General features: G+C 38.6%; 1 protein-coding gene across 1 annotated transcript in view; it reads left to right on the forward strand.

Annotated features, from left to right (window-relative positions):
* Positions 1 to 1,589: 1,589 nt before the first annotated feature.
* Positions 1,590 to 19,968, forward strand: part of LOC137296319 (uncharacterized) — an 87,628-nt gene continuing 69,249 nt past the window's right edge. Inside the window, exon 1 of the mRNA XM_067828090.1 lies at positions 1,590 to 1,901. Coding sequence (XP_067684191.1) covers positions 1,806 to 1,901 — 96 coding nt within the window. The 5' untranslated portion in view covers positions 1,590 to 1,805. The remainder of the gene's footprint in view (positions 1,902 to 19,968) is intronic.

The following is a 19,968-nucleotide window of genomic DNA, read 5'->3' on the forward strand; positions in this document are numbered from 1 at the left end:
TGGTAATTACCGATTTGCCAATATAACCGAGCATTTAAGACAATATGAGACAAAGGTTATATCTAAGTCTGATCATGCACGAGTTGAAGCCTGAGTCATCAGTGGACGACGTTTACAATCATTTCACGTGTTATATATATTTGAAAATGATAGCCACATTTACACACCTTTGTCACATTGTTACAAATATGCTAATTGTATATGCTATACTGCATAGCGAAAGAAACGCAAGTTTCGAAAAAATGAAATTTCATAAAAGTAAGCGTCCATGTTTCTGTCTTCCGTTTAAAACCTTGACAAACCTGTTGGCGTTTTTGTCATTCTTCTTAAGAAATGTTTCTTATTGAAAGCTGCTTTTCCTCTGATCGCCACACGTGACAAATTGCAACTATTCGAGGCAAAATCTAGGTATTTAGTTGTGTGGGGTTATACATTGACTGCAGAAACGTCCTTGAGTCTCTGATGACCAAGAACAGGTTTCATCGATTACCAGTCAATGTTACATTAAAATACTATCTACCCAGACACTACCCACAACCCCGACAAAACATACAACCAGCTACCATAAACTCACATAGCTTTGTTAAATATATGTCACAATATATTCATTGATTACTCAGATATTAAACTGAAACAAATATTAAAATCGCATGCCAAAGTTACACCTTCCACAAACGCAGACTAGTGTGAATTAATAAAGTTATTTTTACACTAGTTGAAAACACCCAGCTCGACATCTCCCGCACCATGTGACATAAACAGTGAAAATAATAATATTGAATTTCGTATTGAGCGTGGTGTATAAAAACTGGGACGCCCGATCATAAGGTCCGGAGGAACTTAATTCGACAGATGTCATGAATTCAATACATCTAGCCTTAGATTTCAGAAAAGCTGTGCAACACCACGCCATTCCGCAAACTATCCCTCGGTGCAATTAATGAACGTTTTGTTTATTTGACAGTGACATAACGCAACGGAACCATACAAATTTGCTGTCGCATCGCGCTGTTGCTTATTTTAACCTTAACACTGTAATGCTTCTTGCACCCAGTCCATACGGAATGCCCTAGTTTGCAACCTTGTATGAAGATGGGCCTACAATGTACGCGGTGGGGTGTTTTAGTGGTTAAAGCGTTCAGGCGTTCCGCCTAAGACCCGGGTTCGATTCCCCATGGGTACAATGTATGAAGCTCATTTGTGGTGTTCCCCGCTGTGATATTGTTGAAATATTGCTAAAAGCGGCGTAAACTTAAACTCACTCATTCACTCGAATGTTGGCCGGATATCTCCGATTCCCTGACGGGTAGGCCTCGCATATATGTAGCAAGAGATAGCGACAAAATGATCTCTGAATGAAAACACAGAGACTTGGGCGTTTCAAACCTGTTAATATAATCGGTGTCATTATTTGCACGCAATCTGCATTGATACATGTTTGTTTTGTTCCGTTGCACCTTCTCAGCCTACCTCGCCCCTTTCCGACAATTTCCGCATCTATCGTGTTGAACCGTGCTCTGATACCCACCTGTATCGAATGGGAGGTAACTCTAGGTGAGATTGAAAACAAACCCGCATGTTGTCGCAGTGTTCACGAACCCTCAATGGGTGACGATGGCTAGATGGAACTGGGGATGAGACATTGTAACATGTTGATTTTTTAAAATGTGTATTGACAGACTGACCCGGCCGAGCTTCAGACTTGACTGGCGTGTTTGTGATTAACTTCAGGAACTGTTCTTCCTGACATGACGGCGATATGATGAGAAACAAGTGATCACACCGAGAACAGTGACTGATCTTTGATGGGCATGCCAAGGCTATTGGCCATCGTAGTGTTTGTGGCAACAGGAGTAGGTGACATCGCCTGGTCTACATGCAGCTCAACGTGCACATCTCAGGTGGGTCTTATGCAACAGTTGTCAGTTGACTGGTGACTCCGTCTGTCCATTGATTATCGTGTTGTGTGATCCTCGACTCATCCGCCCAGTGAGTGAGGCAGAGCACCTGTAGCTGTCAGGGGGCCCACAGTGGGTTTTATGTTTTGGATCTGAATTTAAGCTAACACTCGATCTGCGGTAGAGGCATCAATAGGCACGTAATCTTTACACATACAGAGAGAAGCATGCCAGAGAATAGAAGCTGAACCATTTTTCTATTCAAACGACGTGAATGTGTTATTCTCTTTAGTTTATATGGTGATAAATAATAGTAATATTCAAAGGTCTCCATTGAAGTGACTTTAAAGCCTGATGAAAAAACATATTGCCCTATGTGGTGTATTTCTTGATGTTGTTGTGACTCTTTGAAATGAGGACAGCCTATAGAAAAAAATCTTGAATGTATCTGATGAACAATGAAAACGATTTATGGGTCAGGAATTTCCTGCTTGTTCATCCTCTTAACCCCATTTGTGGCCTGTATACATCTACTTTCTAGTGCAGTCTCCTTGACTGCAGCCTCAGCTCTGTGTTTTATGCCTTTGATGAACATTTTTATACCTGACAGTGGTGGGGCAGCTTTATTATAAGCATAACAGAGGTTTGACTTGTTTTCAGTTATGGCGAAATATTTTTCGGGTAAATTAATCAGACCCACATGTGTAAGTGGAACTGGGTTAATCAATCCAGTCATTGAGCTGCATATTTTGAAATGAGCCCAGAAGTCAATAATAATATCCACTTCCTTCATAGCTATGTGAGCAGCTATACTGAAATGGTATAATGAAATACACAAGTTGTATATTCATATACACCTACATCCCTTGTAACTCCAGTCGTGAATTACTGTGAAATACGTTTGGCAGTAACTGCAGAAGTTTATGTGCTCTGTCTTGATGATCATCATTTGGAAATTTAATTAAAGATTTTGAAAGTGAAGGCAGTAAACTATAATGTTAATGGTAGCAAGCTTAGACTGGTGATTGTTGCGGTGGCAGAATACACGTCAGTTCGCTGATATAGAGCGTAAAGACACTGACGTGTCATGTACATATGGCTAAGGCATATTTTGCTGAGTGTTTAATGCTAAATATTGAAAAACACCTAAAAAATGTATTTGAATTTTTTATCTTGTCACATGCCATTTTTTCTTTTTAAGACAAACCCATGTCAGTATAAAATCAATTAACAATATGTTGTCATGTGTAATGTCTGAAAATGTGAAGTATTAATGTGTCAAATTGTACTCATGTGATGACACAGGTTATAAGGTGCTGTTAAGTCAGAGATTTCAGCAGTTACAATCTACTAGTTAATAGAGAGACTTGTCACTTATCAAGAGGGATTTGCAGTTGACATTTATGCAAGCAGATTTGCAGTTGTCATTTAGTGAGAGGGATTGTCGTTTTTTCAGAGAGATTTAATGTTTTCATTTATTCAGTTTCAGAGAAATTTAAATCTGCCATTAAGTTGTTGTTTAGTCAAAGAGATTCAAAGTTATTGGCTAGTCAGAGAGATGCAAATTTGTCATTCCAGTGTGGTTCCCAGTAATTATTTATGCAATGAGGTTTGCAATTGTTATTTATTCAGAGAGGTTTACAGTTACCATTTATATAGCAGGGTGTGGAGTCATCAAACAGATGACATCCTCACCTTGTCAGCTAAATTTTCAGGGGCTTAACTTCACTGGGCATGTAGAAATGGTGTCCGACTTTGAGGTCAGGATTGTGGTTCAAATCCCAGCATGGGACTTGGAAATGTCATGAATTCTACTATAGCCATGTCTTCACAGAATTACCTTATATAACTATTGTGGAACAACAACAGGTTTTATTTGTGTTAAGTGCTGTTATCAAATAAACAATACATCATTTATTATGACAAGGGATACTCAGTAAACATGTGCATGCACACAGACATGTGTTTTGCTCTTGTTAAAGGTCACATGCAACTAAAAGTCAAACATAATTAAAACACAGTTATCACTTGTTCATGACATATAAAATGCATTGGTGATTGTGAAAAAACAAATAAAGAAAACAATAAGTGCATGATTGCAAATCAAAAGTGCAGTATTTTGTACTCAAGTTACCTCCCTCGAAATGAAACAGCTGTGATACCGAACCCAGTCAGAGCCAGTGGGTGTACACTCAGGTGTACAGAAGCCTTTTCATTGGCCACTGGTTCATTTGTTTAGCTGGCTCTTTGGCTTATAAGCCTGATAGGTATTAATTTCAAATTGCATGTGATCAGTGATTGTAGTTGTGCATTGCATTTTGTCATTAGCAGACAGGCAGGCAGACATATAGGTGTTAATAAACCAGACATTGAGTATTCTCTGTGACAGAATCTGTTTATCTCAGTCAGCATGATTTTTTTTATGTAACAAGTAGATTGTTTATTTGTTTGTGTACACAACCAAGATTAGACCACTGGTCACGACCCTGGCAGGCAAACTGTTTCAGGCTAAGCGAACTTATTCACTGAGCATGAGCATGAGTGCAGCATAGCTGTTGAAATCACTTTTTCCCCAGGTTCTGGGGGAAAATTAGTGAATCCCTTGAACTCTGATGTCGTGGACTTTTCTGCATCACGTTTTTTTTCAGCTGTATAAGTTGAATTGGTATTTTTGATGTTTTGTTTCGGTAAGTACATACTGAAAGGTATAAAAATCTGATAGGTTGTGTTTTACATTGCATGTGACCTTTAAATAATGTATAAGAGACTTCAAGTGTGAAGGTACCAATGAATATCAGTATTAACACTCTAAAAAAGTGCACAGTAACCTTTCCATCCTTACAGGTAAAGGGACAGCTGATACCATTGGTCAGTAAAATGTGAAATCTGATAGACAATTACCACACATGAGTTACCATTTGAATTGTGTAACTGTTTTGCTAGGTTTAGCAATTACTACATATTATGATATATGTTCTCAGAAACCTGAGAAAGCAGCAATATGCAGCATACATGTTTCATAAATATACCTGTCGTTCAGTTAACTATACACCCAGTATTGAAACTTGAAAGAAATTTGGTGTAGTGATTGAATGAAGATGGTATATGAAAATATATGACGCAATATCAAATCATTCGAGTTGCACCTTTTACTAAAAATATGAAAATAAAATAATAGCACTATACCTCTATAATAATGGATTGCTGTTGCCATGATAATGCCAGATAAAAATCCCATCACCCAGCGCCTGAGACAAATCAGTTTTCATTTCAGGCAATCAAGTAATGCTATCTTACGTGTCCATGAGCCAGTAGATAATTTCTGGTTGTGGTTTCAAACTGCAAATAAACTTGGATTTCATTTCATATCTGCTCAAAATGTAGCTATTAAATTTCGCAATGAAACCATGTTAAATCACTTTCAGATAAATAGTCCAGTAAACATTACCATCAAATACCATGTTGATTTATTCCTTCATAATTTCATCATGATTATGTCATAAAAATCAGGGAAAGTGAAAAATTAGTCAGGACAAGTTACTTTCTTAAAGTCACTTTCCCTGTGACAAGTGGCTTTTAAGAAACATGTTGAACCACCATGAAACAGATTTATGACTAACCACTTTGACTCACGTGTTCAGCAAATGGCGCAAGACAAAATGCAATTCTTATGATTATAACTTAAGCAATATATAATCATGCAGTTACCATTTTTAACGAATATATCTTTAGGTATCAACACATGGGAACAATACATCTAAACTTGTACAAAGGAAATTGTTCGATGTCACTTTTCTTTGTAAGAAGATAGTGTTTGAAAATCTCTAATATTATAGATATAACCCATCTTTGTCTCTCAGCTGATTGCTTCAGATATCTGGGTGATCAGCAGAGGTAGCATATGTGACATCTGTCTTAATGATGTCCATACTTCATTAAAATATTCATTGTAGATAGACAACAATGAACAATCAATGAACTTCTTATTGGTTAGTCCTTTGAACAATGTGGGTTTCTTTTGTCTTTAAACTTGAGTCAATACTGCAATGTACAGTAGGTTTGGGGCATTATGCTAACACCGATTGTATCCATGCTGGTTTGCTTTATGCAAAGATATGTTGAATTCATTAACTTCACTAGTTCAGAAAGAGTCATCCTGATCTTGTTTTCTCACAAATATTACTGCAATTCATGATTAAAATATATGGAAATTCGTAAGTTGGATGATTTTGCACTGTAAATAACTGTCTGACTGCACAAAATTAAAATGTTCTTGAGAGGTTTGCAGACGTGTTTGTGAAGCCAAGGAACTGAAGCCAGTGTAACATGAAGCCTAGATTGCAAGGGTTAGTACTTGACAGCAGGTATGTGTGTTTTTTGGTTGGTATATAACCTCATGGACGTTATGATTTGTGTTCTGAAATATATTTCCCTGCTGTGAGCCATGTTTTGGGGTTTCAGTGTGGTTTTGCTGTAAGTTGAAACTGGTGTCGTGTGATATTATCCTTCCCCCAGAGTTCTGCAGGGGAAATGTAGACTGACTCTTGCTGTCACAGTTTTGTTTCCTGCGTGAAACTCAAAAACAGTACAAAATTTATTTTTCTTGAAACTTACACATCATCAGGCATGGACCACAGTGTTCTGTTGCCTTTTGCTTGCCAGGAATTTTAGAAAATAATTTGTGAATGTTTTCAGGTCAGGTTGGGAATTTTCCAAAATATTTTCATTCTGCAAAGGAAACACTGTTAAACAGATCAAAATTTCTTTAAGAAACGTTTTGCTCACATTGAATTGGTAATTTTTTATGTATAGAAATATTCTTATTTTCACATTTCACCAGCATACCTTCTCAGTCCCCTTGATAAATTAATACAATATGGTTAGCAGGATGGTTTTGTACTGACAACTTCACACAGTCTCAAGAGGGGCATGTTTTTGTCTCTTTCACATTTTCTCCTGAAACAGAAGCCACAAGAAGTTGGCGAGTTTTTCTAGACCTTTTCTGAGACTGATGTTCTGCCCCCAGTGTGTATTAAATGTCAATAGGAATACCCAAGTTGGAATTATATATGTTGTTTTAATCACAAGTAACTCATGTTATTCAGCTTTGCAGACTTCTATTGCACTCATGACAGGACCAATAAAAGGGATGGAGGTTTAATCCTCCATAAATTGTACATTCTTGCAGAGAGTTCAATGTTAAATACACTTGTGGATGATAGAAACTTTTGGAAATCCCATATTTTAACAAAATACTGTTTCCTGGGGGCATGACATTCAGAATCGTAGTTAAATCCTGGAACTTAATATTTAGCATTTGACATTGACAAAATCTTTACAGTCTTACAATTTTGAACGTGAAATGTAAATACTTCACAATCGTTATTGCTTACTTGACATTTTGATCATTCTTTTTGCATACATGACCCTCAAACATGGTTCAAAGTGGTCGTTGGCACTTTTGGAACTACTGGCGTGATATTGCTGGAATATTGCTCAAAGTGGCATAAATTCATCCTCACTCACTTATGTTGATCACTCTAGCACACCAGAAACCAGGTTTATCCGTGTTATATATCAAGGTGTATTCACACCTGCATGCTCTGATCAGGCCAATTTTGCTTCTTGTATTACTGATCTGCTGGTCATATTTTTTCTTATATAAGATAAAAAATAAAAATAAAGTTCCCAGTCTTCAAAAATTGATATCTTAATGTTAAGATGTACAGGAGCGAGATTTTGTTTGTGCAAGGCAGTTTGTTGGACATTTAAATTCTGGTATCTGTTCTCACAGACTTTAAACTGAATTATCTAACAAAATCTGTGTAAGAAATCAATGCTTGACCTTTAGGTTTTCTGAGGACAAATATCTGTAAAACAAGGAATATAACTGGTTTTGTCTCAGTTTCACTAAAACTGTAAAGATCTTAGACCTGATGATCTGAGCACCTCCGACTCAGTCTCCCAGTTGAAGCACAGTCATGTAATGGAAATCTGCAGTGAGTTCACCTTGTATTGTCTGCCATGTTGGAGATACCATGCTGAGTACATTCACCTTGCAATGAGTCCACCATGTATTGTTTACCCTATCAGAGGTACCATGCTAAACACATTCACCATGTGATTATTTCTCCTTATATTGTCTGCCATGTTGGAGGTACCATGCTAAACACATTCACCTTGCAATGAATCCACCATGTATTGTTTACCATATCAGAGGTACCATTCTAAACACATTCACTATGTGATGAGTTTACCTTGTATTGTCTGATATGTCAGAGGTACCATGCTGAACACATTCACCTCGCAGTGAGTCCACCTTGTATTGTCTACCATGTTGGAATGGAGGTACCATGCTAAACACATTCACCTTGCAATGAATCCACCATGCATTGTTTACCATATCAGAGGTACCATGCTAAACACATTCACCATGTGATGAGTTTTCCTTGTATTGTCTGATATGTAGCAGGTACCACGCTGAACACGTTTAAGTTGCAATGAGTTCACCTTGTATTGTCTACCATGTTGGATTGGAGGTACCATGCTGAACACATTCACCTTGCAATGAATCCACCATGTATTGTTTACCATATCAGAGATACCATGCTAAACACATTCACCATGTGATTAGTTCTCCTAGTATTGTTTACCATGTCGGGGATACTATGCTAAACACATTCACCATGTGATGAGTTTACCTTGTATTGTCTGATATGTCAGAGGTACCACGCTGAACACATTTAAGTCGCAATGAGTTCACCTTGTATTGTCTGCCATGTCGGAGATGCCATGCTAAACACATTTACGTTGCAATGAATCCACCATGTATTGTCTGCCATGTCGGAGGTACAATGCTGAACACATTCAAGTCACAGTGAGTCCACCATGTATTGTCTGATATGTCAGAGGTACTACGCTGAACACATTTAAGTCACAATGAGTTCACCTTGTATTGTCTGCCATGTCGGAGGTACCATGCTGAACACATTTAAGTCGCAATGAGTTCACCTTGTATTGTCTGCCATGTCGGAGGTACCATGCTGAACACATTTAAGTCACAATGAGTTCACCTTGTATTGTCTGCCATGTCGGAGGTACCATGCTGAACACATTTAAGTTGCAATGAGTTCACCTTGTATTGTCTGCCATGTCGGAGGTACCATGCTGAACACATTTAAGTCACAATGAGTTCACCTTGTATTGTCTGCCATGTCGGAGGTACCATGCTGAACACATTTAAGTTGCAATGAGTTCACCTTGTATTGTCTGCCATGTCGGAGGTACCATGCTGAACTCAATGTGATGGTTGGCTTTCACAGATTCCAAGTGTGTGTGAATATGCTGCTAGTCATTATGTTTGAAAGGAAAACAATTTTTGTTGTTTGATGTGATACAAATATATTTCGTTATCATGAGTCTACCTGATATTTACATGTGATGTGATATTTACATAATATTTTTGGAATCATATACTTGAGGTGCTTGGCAACAAAGACCTGATAATTGAAAGGAGCGCCTTGTGACAGATTGATTTTTTGAACAATTTGAGAACATGAGATTATCAGTTGTATGATTACAACCATGGAACATTGTTAATGTTGTCATCCTGTATCAACAAACAACTATATATTTCAAGCAAAATGCGAAGTTTGGACTGACTCAGTCTTGACTCACGAAACTCAATGTGATGGATAGCTTTTGTCTACTTTTTCAGTTTGTGTAAATAATTATGGCAGTCAATGTAATTTTCATTCTTGAGAAACACATTTTGCATACATGTTTCATAACAGTTTCATGTACAACAGGAAAATGATTCAATAGATTTAAAATACTTCATCTGTAAAAAAGACGGTGTTCAGCATGTTTATTATCAATAACCAAATCAGTGTGCACATACACACATGCATCCACAGCAACACACATACACACACACACACGTGCATCCAGAGTATCAGACACAGACACACGCAGACACACACAGACACACACACACACACACACACACTCACACTCATCCACAGTATCACACATGTGCATCCAGAGTATCAGACACAGACACACAGACAGACACACACAGACACACACACGTGCATCCAGAGTATCAGACACAGACACACGCAGACACACACACAGACACACACACACACACACACTCATCCACAGTATCACACATGTGCATCCATGTATCACACACACATACACACATGTATCCATGGTGTCTCTCTCACACAAACATACTCACTTGCATCGGCGGTATCACACACACATACATGCATCCATGGTATCACACACACATGCAATCGCCGTATCTCTCTCTCACACAAACACACACACACAAACACATGCATCCACGGTATCACACATACACACACACGTTTGCATCCATGGTATCACACACACACACACAGACATGCATCCACAGAATCTCACACACATGTGCATCCATGATATCACACACACATGTACACATGCATCCATGGTATCACACACATGCACATGTGCATCCACGGTATCACACACAAATACAATCTTCCACAATATCACACACACACGTGCATTCACGGTATCTCACACACACTCACATACACACACACACTTGCAGCCACGGTATTACACAAACGTACATGCATCCACAATATCACACACATGTGCATCCATGTTATCACATACACACATATACACAAGCATCCATCTTATCACACACATACACACATGCATCCATGACATCACACACATACACATGTGCATCCACGCTATCACTCTCTCTCTCACACACACACACACACACACACACACACACACATGTGCATCCATGGCATCACACACACATGCATCCACTGTATCACACACACATACACACGTGTATCCATGGTATTGGACACACACACACTCATACATCCACAGTATCACACAAAGCATTATTCCAGTGTTACATTATGCTGTAGCTTAGGCATGTGGAAATGCCAGTGTATTTACTTATAATCCAGTGAACAGTGCAGAATGTAATTTGAGTGTAAACTGATCAAGGAAAAGTGTAGAAGAGTTTCGGGATAAGTGTAGAAGAATGATGATGTTTTTGTACCAAGGATCAGAGTGATGTGAAGTGGGCCACCTTCTGTATAGGATACCTCACTAAATCGTGACATATGATAGTTTCTGGAGTTGTTTGAAATCAAGTCTCAGCATTTTGTCCATTTTGAACAGATATAACCTTTGAATAAGTTTTCCCTCAATCATGATTGCCCAGCGAGCTGTTACAGTGAAAAAAATCTAGAACCAGAAATATATGTGCGTTTTACCCGTGATAATTCAGTAAGTTCATCTTTCTCTTCTATGATTTCTTAAAAAGTCACCATTGTGACAGTGGTCAGGCTCTCTGAATTATTTCATAAATGTAACCGTATCTGAATTGTGTAGATTCATGATCATGCTGTTGATCACTGGATTGTCTAATCCAGACTTGATTATGTCAGACCAGCCCCACATAGCTAGAATATAACTGAATGTGGCATAAAACTAAATTCACTCACTCACTGTATGCGTATTCTATGTTTATTAATGTATCATTTGTATATATTACAGCACATAAAGTACACATCAGATTTATCAGCTTTTCAATGCCTGGAGGTACCATGTTGTTGAAGCAAGATTGTCAGTCTGACTGTTTAGAAAGAAGACACTACAAGAAGCTAATCCTTACAAAAGTGCAGCTAGCAAGATTGTGATGATGGGATTCCTTGTGAATCTGAGAAAGTTACACATCAGTCTTCAAGCAGAACCATGACAAACAGAAAGGTCACACATCAGTCTTCAAGCAAAACTATGACAAACAATATTCTAATCAATAAGAAGATCAGCAGGTTGTAACATATGAGAGCTTAAACACGCCATCTGTGCTTGAGCTGCCATCTGCCCTCCATTCTGATTCTGATTACCACCACCTCTCAGGTTCCTGATGTGTGAGTGAAAAGATATGGACCTTCCATATTTCTCAGCTCCATTAGTTTGTAGTGGTGGATTTTCTTGTGTACAGTTTGCTTCTGGGCAGTAACTTGGTAACGTTTATTGATGTTATATTCAACTAGATATGTGTGTGGTGACCAGGATGACTGTTGTATCTTTTTACAAATCAGATCTTTATAGGACTGGTCCAGTTTGAATGGGGTCTCCATATTCATAAACTACAGGTAACATTGTAGTTGCTGAATCCATGGGCATTCAAGAGTAGAACTGTCGTACGGTTATTCTTTGCCTGAGAAGGCAGCATAAATGAAGTGGGTGGTGAAACTTGGTGCACTTCTTTGAATGTACCCCAGTGTGGTTATTTACAGGCTTCTGTGCCAGTGGATACATAAAGCTGAGTACTGACTTTATTCCCTCTCGTACTGCAGATAGGGATAGGCTCTCTGTGGAGCTTGAAGAACTAATAGGATTCAGCTGGTTTCATACAGCCCCTATTACAAAGGCTGTTTGGACATGTTTCACCTGTGAAGTGATTGGCCTGCATGAATGTGGTGTCATCATGGTGACTGAAGTGTATGGATCTAGTCTGCTTTCATACCAGTTCAAAAGTAACATGATAAATACAAACATTACAACAAATAACGTCAGGTCCATTCAAATCAAATTTAATATCTTTGGGTCTGGCTGTCACAGAGGAGAAATGCAGCAATGAATGTTCCAAGTCATTTTATGTTGTTTTATGTTTAGGTTCAGATTACCCAAAAAGATTGATCTACTTTCATTCCTCCATCAGTGGTTCATGAGCTAGCTGAATGTTTGTGACAGTTTCTTTGATTCTGTTTATAGTAGCATGATCTCTTGGTCAGTGTGTCATTCAAGGATTGAGGAGTGCATTTTAACTGTCAGCTGGTGGCAGGGCTTTTGTTATTTGGACAAATCCTTTCACATCAGTGACTTGGAATTGCAGCTGTCTCATATTAGTCCAGTGTTGGTGTTTCACCAGCCTTATGATGTAGAAAGCCATTAGTGTGATACTTCAATAGTATGTGATCAATGAAGTCACCAGTCCTCCTTGATCAGGTGATTCAGACTCATAACTTCAGAAGCTCTGTCTGTCGCCAGCTGGACATATTTCATTTCATATGACTACTAATCAACAGTCAAATGGGTGGACCTCTTTGTGACTCTTTAACACCTTGTTTGCAAGGTTCATTAGCTTTGGATCATGAAACTCCTGAACAGTTGTGCATTCCTGCTAGCAGACCTCCATCCTCAGCTTCAGGCAACCAAGAAAGTACTTCTGCTTCTGGTCACATTCTTTTCGGCACATTTACTGCTGTACCTTCTCTTGATGCTTCCAACCCTCACAAGATGAAGCCAGTGTACGAACATGAAGTTCCACAGATTAGTAATCTTTTGTCTAAGATTCCTTAGACCTAAAGCAGACGTATTTTCTTGCAACAGAATTTGTATAGTAGTGCTATAACCTGAGGCTTTTCTGAAGTAACTTATCACAAGTTGAGCATATGACCTGAACTAAGGTTCAGCAACTTTGACGAGTCTGTTTGTATTTAACCATGCTGCTGCAGTTAGTCATCTTCCAAAATGCAAGGGCAATCTCTATCGTCATAAGGACAAGTGTATGATGTGACATAACATAAGTGGTATAACTAAGCAATTTAGGGATAGATATTTAGTTGCAAAGAGATGCAATATCAGATTATCAAGTTTGTTTAATGAGTCAGATGACTTTGTATCAGGTGTAAACCAGTCTGCATGCACTACTTGCCAAATGGTCAGTGCAAAATGTCCAAACTAGAGGAGTACAGACAGGACCCTATAATGTATTTGTCAACCAAATTTAAAAAAAAATAACTTGCTGGATATTACAACCTGAGACATAGGACTGAGATATAGGAACAAAGGATGTAAACCGCCATCAGTTAACCCAATATGTTTCTCATAAACTATGTTAGTAAGCAGTACACACATTTTCTCTATTTAGTGAAAATATATGTAATAATATAACTTTAAAGAATGTATATATCTTCTGTCAACAATTTATGTTATCCTGTCAGTTTGAGTTGCAGCTTTCACAAGATGGTGTCTTTATCATATCAGTTAATAGTACTAGGTACATCTGACACCTGTTTCTTGGTGGTTTTGTCTCAAGCTTCTTGCCACCAGTCAGGAAAACATTATACTGACTTATAATACTCAAATTACTACAAATTGCCTTTTAACTGCTTTTAACCAGTGTTGTGTTTAGGCTATGGGTACCGGTAATCATTCTCTGTCAACTAAAGTTCAAAGTGCCCAAAGTAGTAATATGATCCTGGTTGTTGTTGATGATTGTGAGTTCATGCAGTCAAGGCTTATAACGTCACATTCTTTTCCATATTTTGTTTAAATAAAACGATATTGAATGTTAGTTTAAGAAAAATAATTGAACATATTACAAACATGATTCCAGGTGTATAAACAGCACTTTTAAGAAGCAGATAACACTAATGCATTCATATTTCAGTATGGATTTGCTGCCAATAATCTGTATACTTAATCTGTATGACTATCTGCTTTATTATGGTACTGTCTGTAAACTCATGATAAGTGGCTTACAGTAGTCTTGCTTACTTAATAGCAATGGACTATATTGTATGTTGTGTAAGTATCACCTGATGTAAATTGATCATACACAACACTCCTGCATAACTGGTAACTGTCATTTTTGAGGAGGGGAGATATTTGTACACCAGTCAAGAGCCTCTATGCTTTTTATCACCCCGGCATGTAATGCGGGGGAGGATATAGTTGACACCTTGTCCTTCCAGACTATAACTCACAAACCATTCAATACTTTTTGACCACAATTGGTAGATTCAATAAACTGGACTTATGGTTGTGCCTTTTGCTATTTACAGATTTGGGGCATTTTTATGTTTTTTGTTTTTTCCATGGAACGTTTTGGTCCCAATGGGAGGGGTGGGCTTTGTTTCATAACTCAAAAAAACATTCAGTATTTTTCTGCAAAACTTGGTAGAATCAGAACTTAAAGATGTGCCTTTTGCTATTTACAGATTTGGGTGATTTATCATTTCCCGGTTTCCATGAAATTGATTCAGACTTCTTCCAGAGCACAACTCGAAAACTTCTAAATATATTTCAGCAAAACTTGGCAGATATGTGAGGAAAACCCCAAAGTGGTGCCTTTTGCTATTTACAATTTTTATGATGTATCATTTTCCCAGTTTTGATTTATGCGATTCGAACTTAGTCTCAAAGGGAGGGATGGGCTTTGTTTTCGGAGCATAACTCGAAAACTTCTTAATATGTTTCAGCAAAACTTGGCAGACATTTGAGGCAGACCTCAAAATGGTGTCTTGTGCTAGTTGCAGATTTTATTATTTTTATTTTTCCTGGTTTCCGTGGAAATGATTAGGACTTAGTCGAAAAACACCATCAAGTAGCTGTCAAATAATTTGTCCTTTCAAATATGTGGGGGTCATATCCCCCTATATGTCATCTTCTGAATTATTTTTGATGAAAGACTGACCATAAGCTGAGTGCCAGTGTGAAATAGCTCATCCTCAATTGCCAACTTCATTGCTGTTGGCCAAATCAGCATGGCAAGTATTATTACCCAATAATCAACAAAACAAAACAGGCTGTGGCCTACACCTATTTTGTAGACCTCGTGTAAGTGGTAATTGCGATTGTAAGATTTAACGCACACACCCTCCTCCTCTTTCTCTTTTTCTCATTACTCTCCTCCTAGGGCTCAGTAGCTAGTGCGTTTAGGTAATCATTTTTCAAGGTCGCAACTCAAGTGAAATTTAAATGACCACAGTGCTGAAATGAAAATGTTGCCATGACGACACGTTCATTTGCAATTTTTGTGATGGTAAATGCTGACTATTGTTGTTAAATATTTATGTTGAAAGTCATTTGATTTGAATACTAATCACCTGAAGCAGTCATAAAGACATTCTAGTGGAACAATGGGAGCTGGTACGACTTGCGTGATTAGCATGATTTGGATTGTTAAAACCTTGCAGTGTGTGCTTTGCTTGACATTATCTGTTCTATTTCCTGAATATAGAGATCACATTAAATTTGTCTTCCAACTTTTGAATATTTGAAAAGATCCAAACAGTTTTGATAGTTGTACTGCTTATGAATGTTTCAGATTCACTATTGTCTGAAACAAATTTGATTAGTTACCATAGTGACTTGTTTAATTGGGATGTAATTGATTTTATGCCATTTGTACCTTGTTTCATCACTTAAGAGGAACACCAGAAACAGACTTAAGACATTGTACACATCATGGGAAGCAAACCCACTGACTGATGGCACCATGTCTTCAACCACTAGACTACAATATGACCCTGTTGTGAAGGTCAAGTAAGGCTAAAAAACTATCCTTAATAACCCAAAACACTTGAACTACTCATAGTGTTATCAGACTAAGTATATATATATTTGATGTTGTATGTACATATTGACATGTCCATTCAGAATGATATGCTCAAAAAAGTGATAAGTTTTACAATTTCAATATGCAATCTCATCTCAAAATGAAATGCTTGCTCAAAATGAAGGTAATTATTAAGTGTTTTGTTGTACAGTCAGGGTGCACTTTCTGTCACAGAGGAATCTGACTGTGCTTGAGGATAGTAATGATACAGGGGTGTGTGGTGGTGTGGTAGTGGTGTCTGGTAATAATATGATGGTAAGGGTGTGTGGTGTATGGTAGGGCTGTGTGGTGATAGTGTGTGGTGGTGTGCTATTTGTATGCGGTGGTGTGTTGTGCTGTGATAGAGGTGTGTGGTGAGTAGTTATGTTTGGTGGTGCGGTAGTTGTTTGGTGGTGTGATGGGGTGTGTTGTGGTGTGACAAGGGTGTGTGGTGGTGTGGTAGTTGTGTTTAGTTGTGTGGTAGGGGAGAGTGGTAGTGTGATGGGGGTGTATGGTGGTACGATAGGGGTGGGTGATGGTATGGTAGTTGTGTTTGGGGGTGTGATAAGAGTGTTTGGTGGTGTGTTAGGGGTGTGTGGTGTTGTGATAGTTGTGTGCGGAGGTGTGATAAGGATGTGTTGTAGTGTGATGGACGTGTATGGTGGTATGATGTGGTGATGTAGTTGTGTGTGGAGGTGTGATTGGGTTATATGGTGGTATAGTAGGGGTGTGTGTTGGTATGGTAGGGGTGTGTGGTGGTGTGGTAGTTGTGTTTTATGGTGTGATAGGAGTGTGTGGTGGTGTGGTAGGTTTCTTTGGTGGTGTGATAGGAGTGTGTGGTGGTGTGTTAAGGGTGTGTGGTGGTGTGGTATTTGTGTTTGGGGGTGATTTTGTAAATATAACATTATCGCCGCTTGGTATAATTGTATTACTTGATATGATATCTGGAACATGCTGCATCCATTCACTTTGTAACACCTTGCAGTCTCATTGATATGCTAACAATTAAAGTTTTTTATCTCCATTGTGAGTATGGAGTTGATATATTATTACTATAGTGTATTGTATTAGGCTTCATGCAAAATCACAATACAAAGGGGAAACTGAGAGTTTAAAGCTGGCAGACAAGTGATGTATGGACTGTATTATGTGTCAGCTTGGTGTATCAGTACATGTAAGGTATGTTGGATGTTGAGGGCATATGTCATCTTGGTGTATCAGTACATGTAAGGGTATGTTGGATGTTGAGGGTATATGTCAGCTTGGTGTATCAGTACATGTAAGGTATGTTGGATGTTGAGGGTATATGTCAGCTTGGTGTATCAGTACATGTAAGGGTATGTTGGATGTTGAGGGTATATGTCATCTTGGTGTATCAGTACATGTAAGGTATGTTGGATGTTGAGGGTATATGTCAGCTTGGTGTATCAGTACATGTAAGGTATGACAGACATGTAGGAGCTGTAAGGTATGTTGGATGTGGAGGGTATATGTCATCTTGGTGTATCAGTACATGTAAGGTATGTTGGATGTTGAGGGTATATGTCAGCTTGGTGTATCAGTACATGTAAGGTATGTTGGATGTTGAGGGTATATGTCAGCTTGGTGTATCAGTACATGTAAGGTATGTTGGATGTTGAGGGCATATGTCATCTTGGTGTATCAGTACATGTAAGGGTATGTTGGATATTGAGGGTATATGTCATCTTGGTGTATCAGTACATGTAAGGTATGTTGGATGTTGAGGGTATATGTCAGCTTGGTGTATCAGTACATGTAAGGTATGTTGGATGTTGAGGGTATATGTCATCTTGGTGTATCAGTACATGTAAGGTATGTTGGATGTTGAGGGTATATGTCAGCTTGGTGTATCAGTACATGTAAGGTATGTTGGATGTTGAGGGTATATGTCAGCTTGGTGTATCAGTACATGTAAGGTATGTTGGATGTTGAGGGTATATGTCAGCTTGGTGTATCAGTACATGTAAGGTATGTTGGATGTTGAGGGTATATGTCATCTTGGTGTATCAGTACATGTAAGGTATGTTGGATGTTGAGGGTATATGTCATCTTGGTGTATCAGTGCATGTAAGGTATGACAGACATGTAGGAGCTGTAGGGTATGTTGGATGTTGAGGGCATATGTCATCTTGGTGTATCAGTACATGTAAGGTATGTTGGATGTTGAGGGTATATGTCATCTTGGTGTATCAGTACATGTAAGGTATGTTGGATGTTGAGGGCATATGTCATCTTGGTGTATCAGTACATGTAAGGTATGTTGGATGTTGAGGGCATATGTCATCTTGGTGTATCAGTACATGTAAGGGTATGTTGGATATTGAGGGTATATGTCATCTTGGTGTATCAGTACATGTAAGGTATGTTGGATGTTGAGGGTATATGTCAGCTTGGTGTATCAGTACATGTAAGGTATGTTGGATGTTGAGGGTATATGTCATCTTGGTGTATCAGTACATGTAAGGTATGTTGGATGTTGAGGGTATATGTCAGCTTGGTGTATCAGTACATGTAAGGTATGTTGGATGTTGAGGGTATATGTCAGCTTGGTGTATCAGTACATGTAAGGTATGTTGGATGTTGAGGGTATATGTCAGCTTGGTGTATCAGTACATGTAAGGTATGTTGGATGTTGAGGGTATATGTCATCTTGGTGTATCAGTACATGTAAGGTATGTTGGATGTTGAGGGTATATGTCATCTTGGTGTATCAGTGCATGTAAGGTATGACAGACATGTAGGAGCTGTAGGGTATGTTGGATGTTGAGGGCATATGTCATCTTGGTGTATCAGTACATGTAAGGTATGACAGACATGTACGATCTGTAGGGTATGTTGGATGTTGAGGGCATATGTCATCTTGGTGTATCAGTACATGTAAGGTATGACAGACATGTAGGAGCTGTAAGGTATGTTGGATGTTGAGGGCATATGTCATCATGGTGTATCAGTACATGTAAGGTATGACAGACATGTACGATCTGTAGGGTATGTTGGATGTTGAGGGCATATGTCATCTTGGTGTATCAGTACATGTAAGGTATGACAGACATGTAGGAGCTGTAGGGTGTGTTGGATGTTGAGGGCATATGTCATCTTGGTGTATCAGTACATGTAAGGTATGACAGACATGTACGATCTGTAGGGTATGTTGGATGTTGAGGGCATATGTCATCTTGGTGTATCAGTACATGTAAGGTATGACAGACATGTACGATCTGTAGGGTATGTTGGATGTTGAGGGCATACGTCATCTTGGTGTGTCAGTACATGTAAGGTATGACAGACATGTACGAGCTGTAAGGTATGTTGGATGTTGAGGGCATATGTCATCTTGGTGTTACATAATCAGTACACAAAGGGTATTTGAGACATGTACGAGCTGTAGGGTATGTTGGATGTTGAGGGCATATGTCATCTTGGTGTTACATACACAAAGGGTTTTAGAGACATGTACGAGCTGTAAGGTATGTTGGATGTTGAGGGCATATGTCATCTTGGTGTTACATACACAAAGGGTATTAGAGACATGTACGAGCTGTAGGGTATGTTGGATGTTGAGGGCATATGTCATCTTTGTGTATCAGTGCACGAAGGGTATGAGAGACATGTACGAGCTGTAGGGAA

Source organism: Haliotis asinina, chromosome 9 (assembly GCF_037392515.1).
Source record: "Haliotis asinina isolate JCU_RB_2024 chromosome 9, JCU_Hal_asi_v2, whole genome shotgun sequence".
NCBI classification, from domain to species: Eukaryota; Metazoa; Mollusca; class Gastropoda; order Lepetellida; family Haliotidae; genus Haliotis; species Haliotis asinina.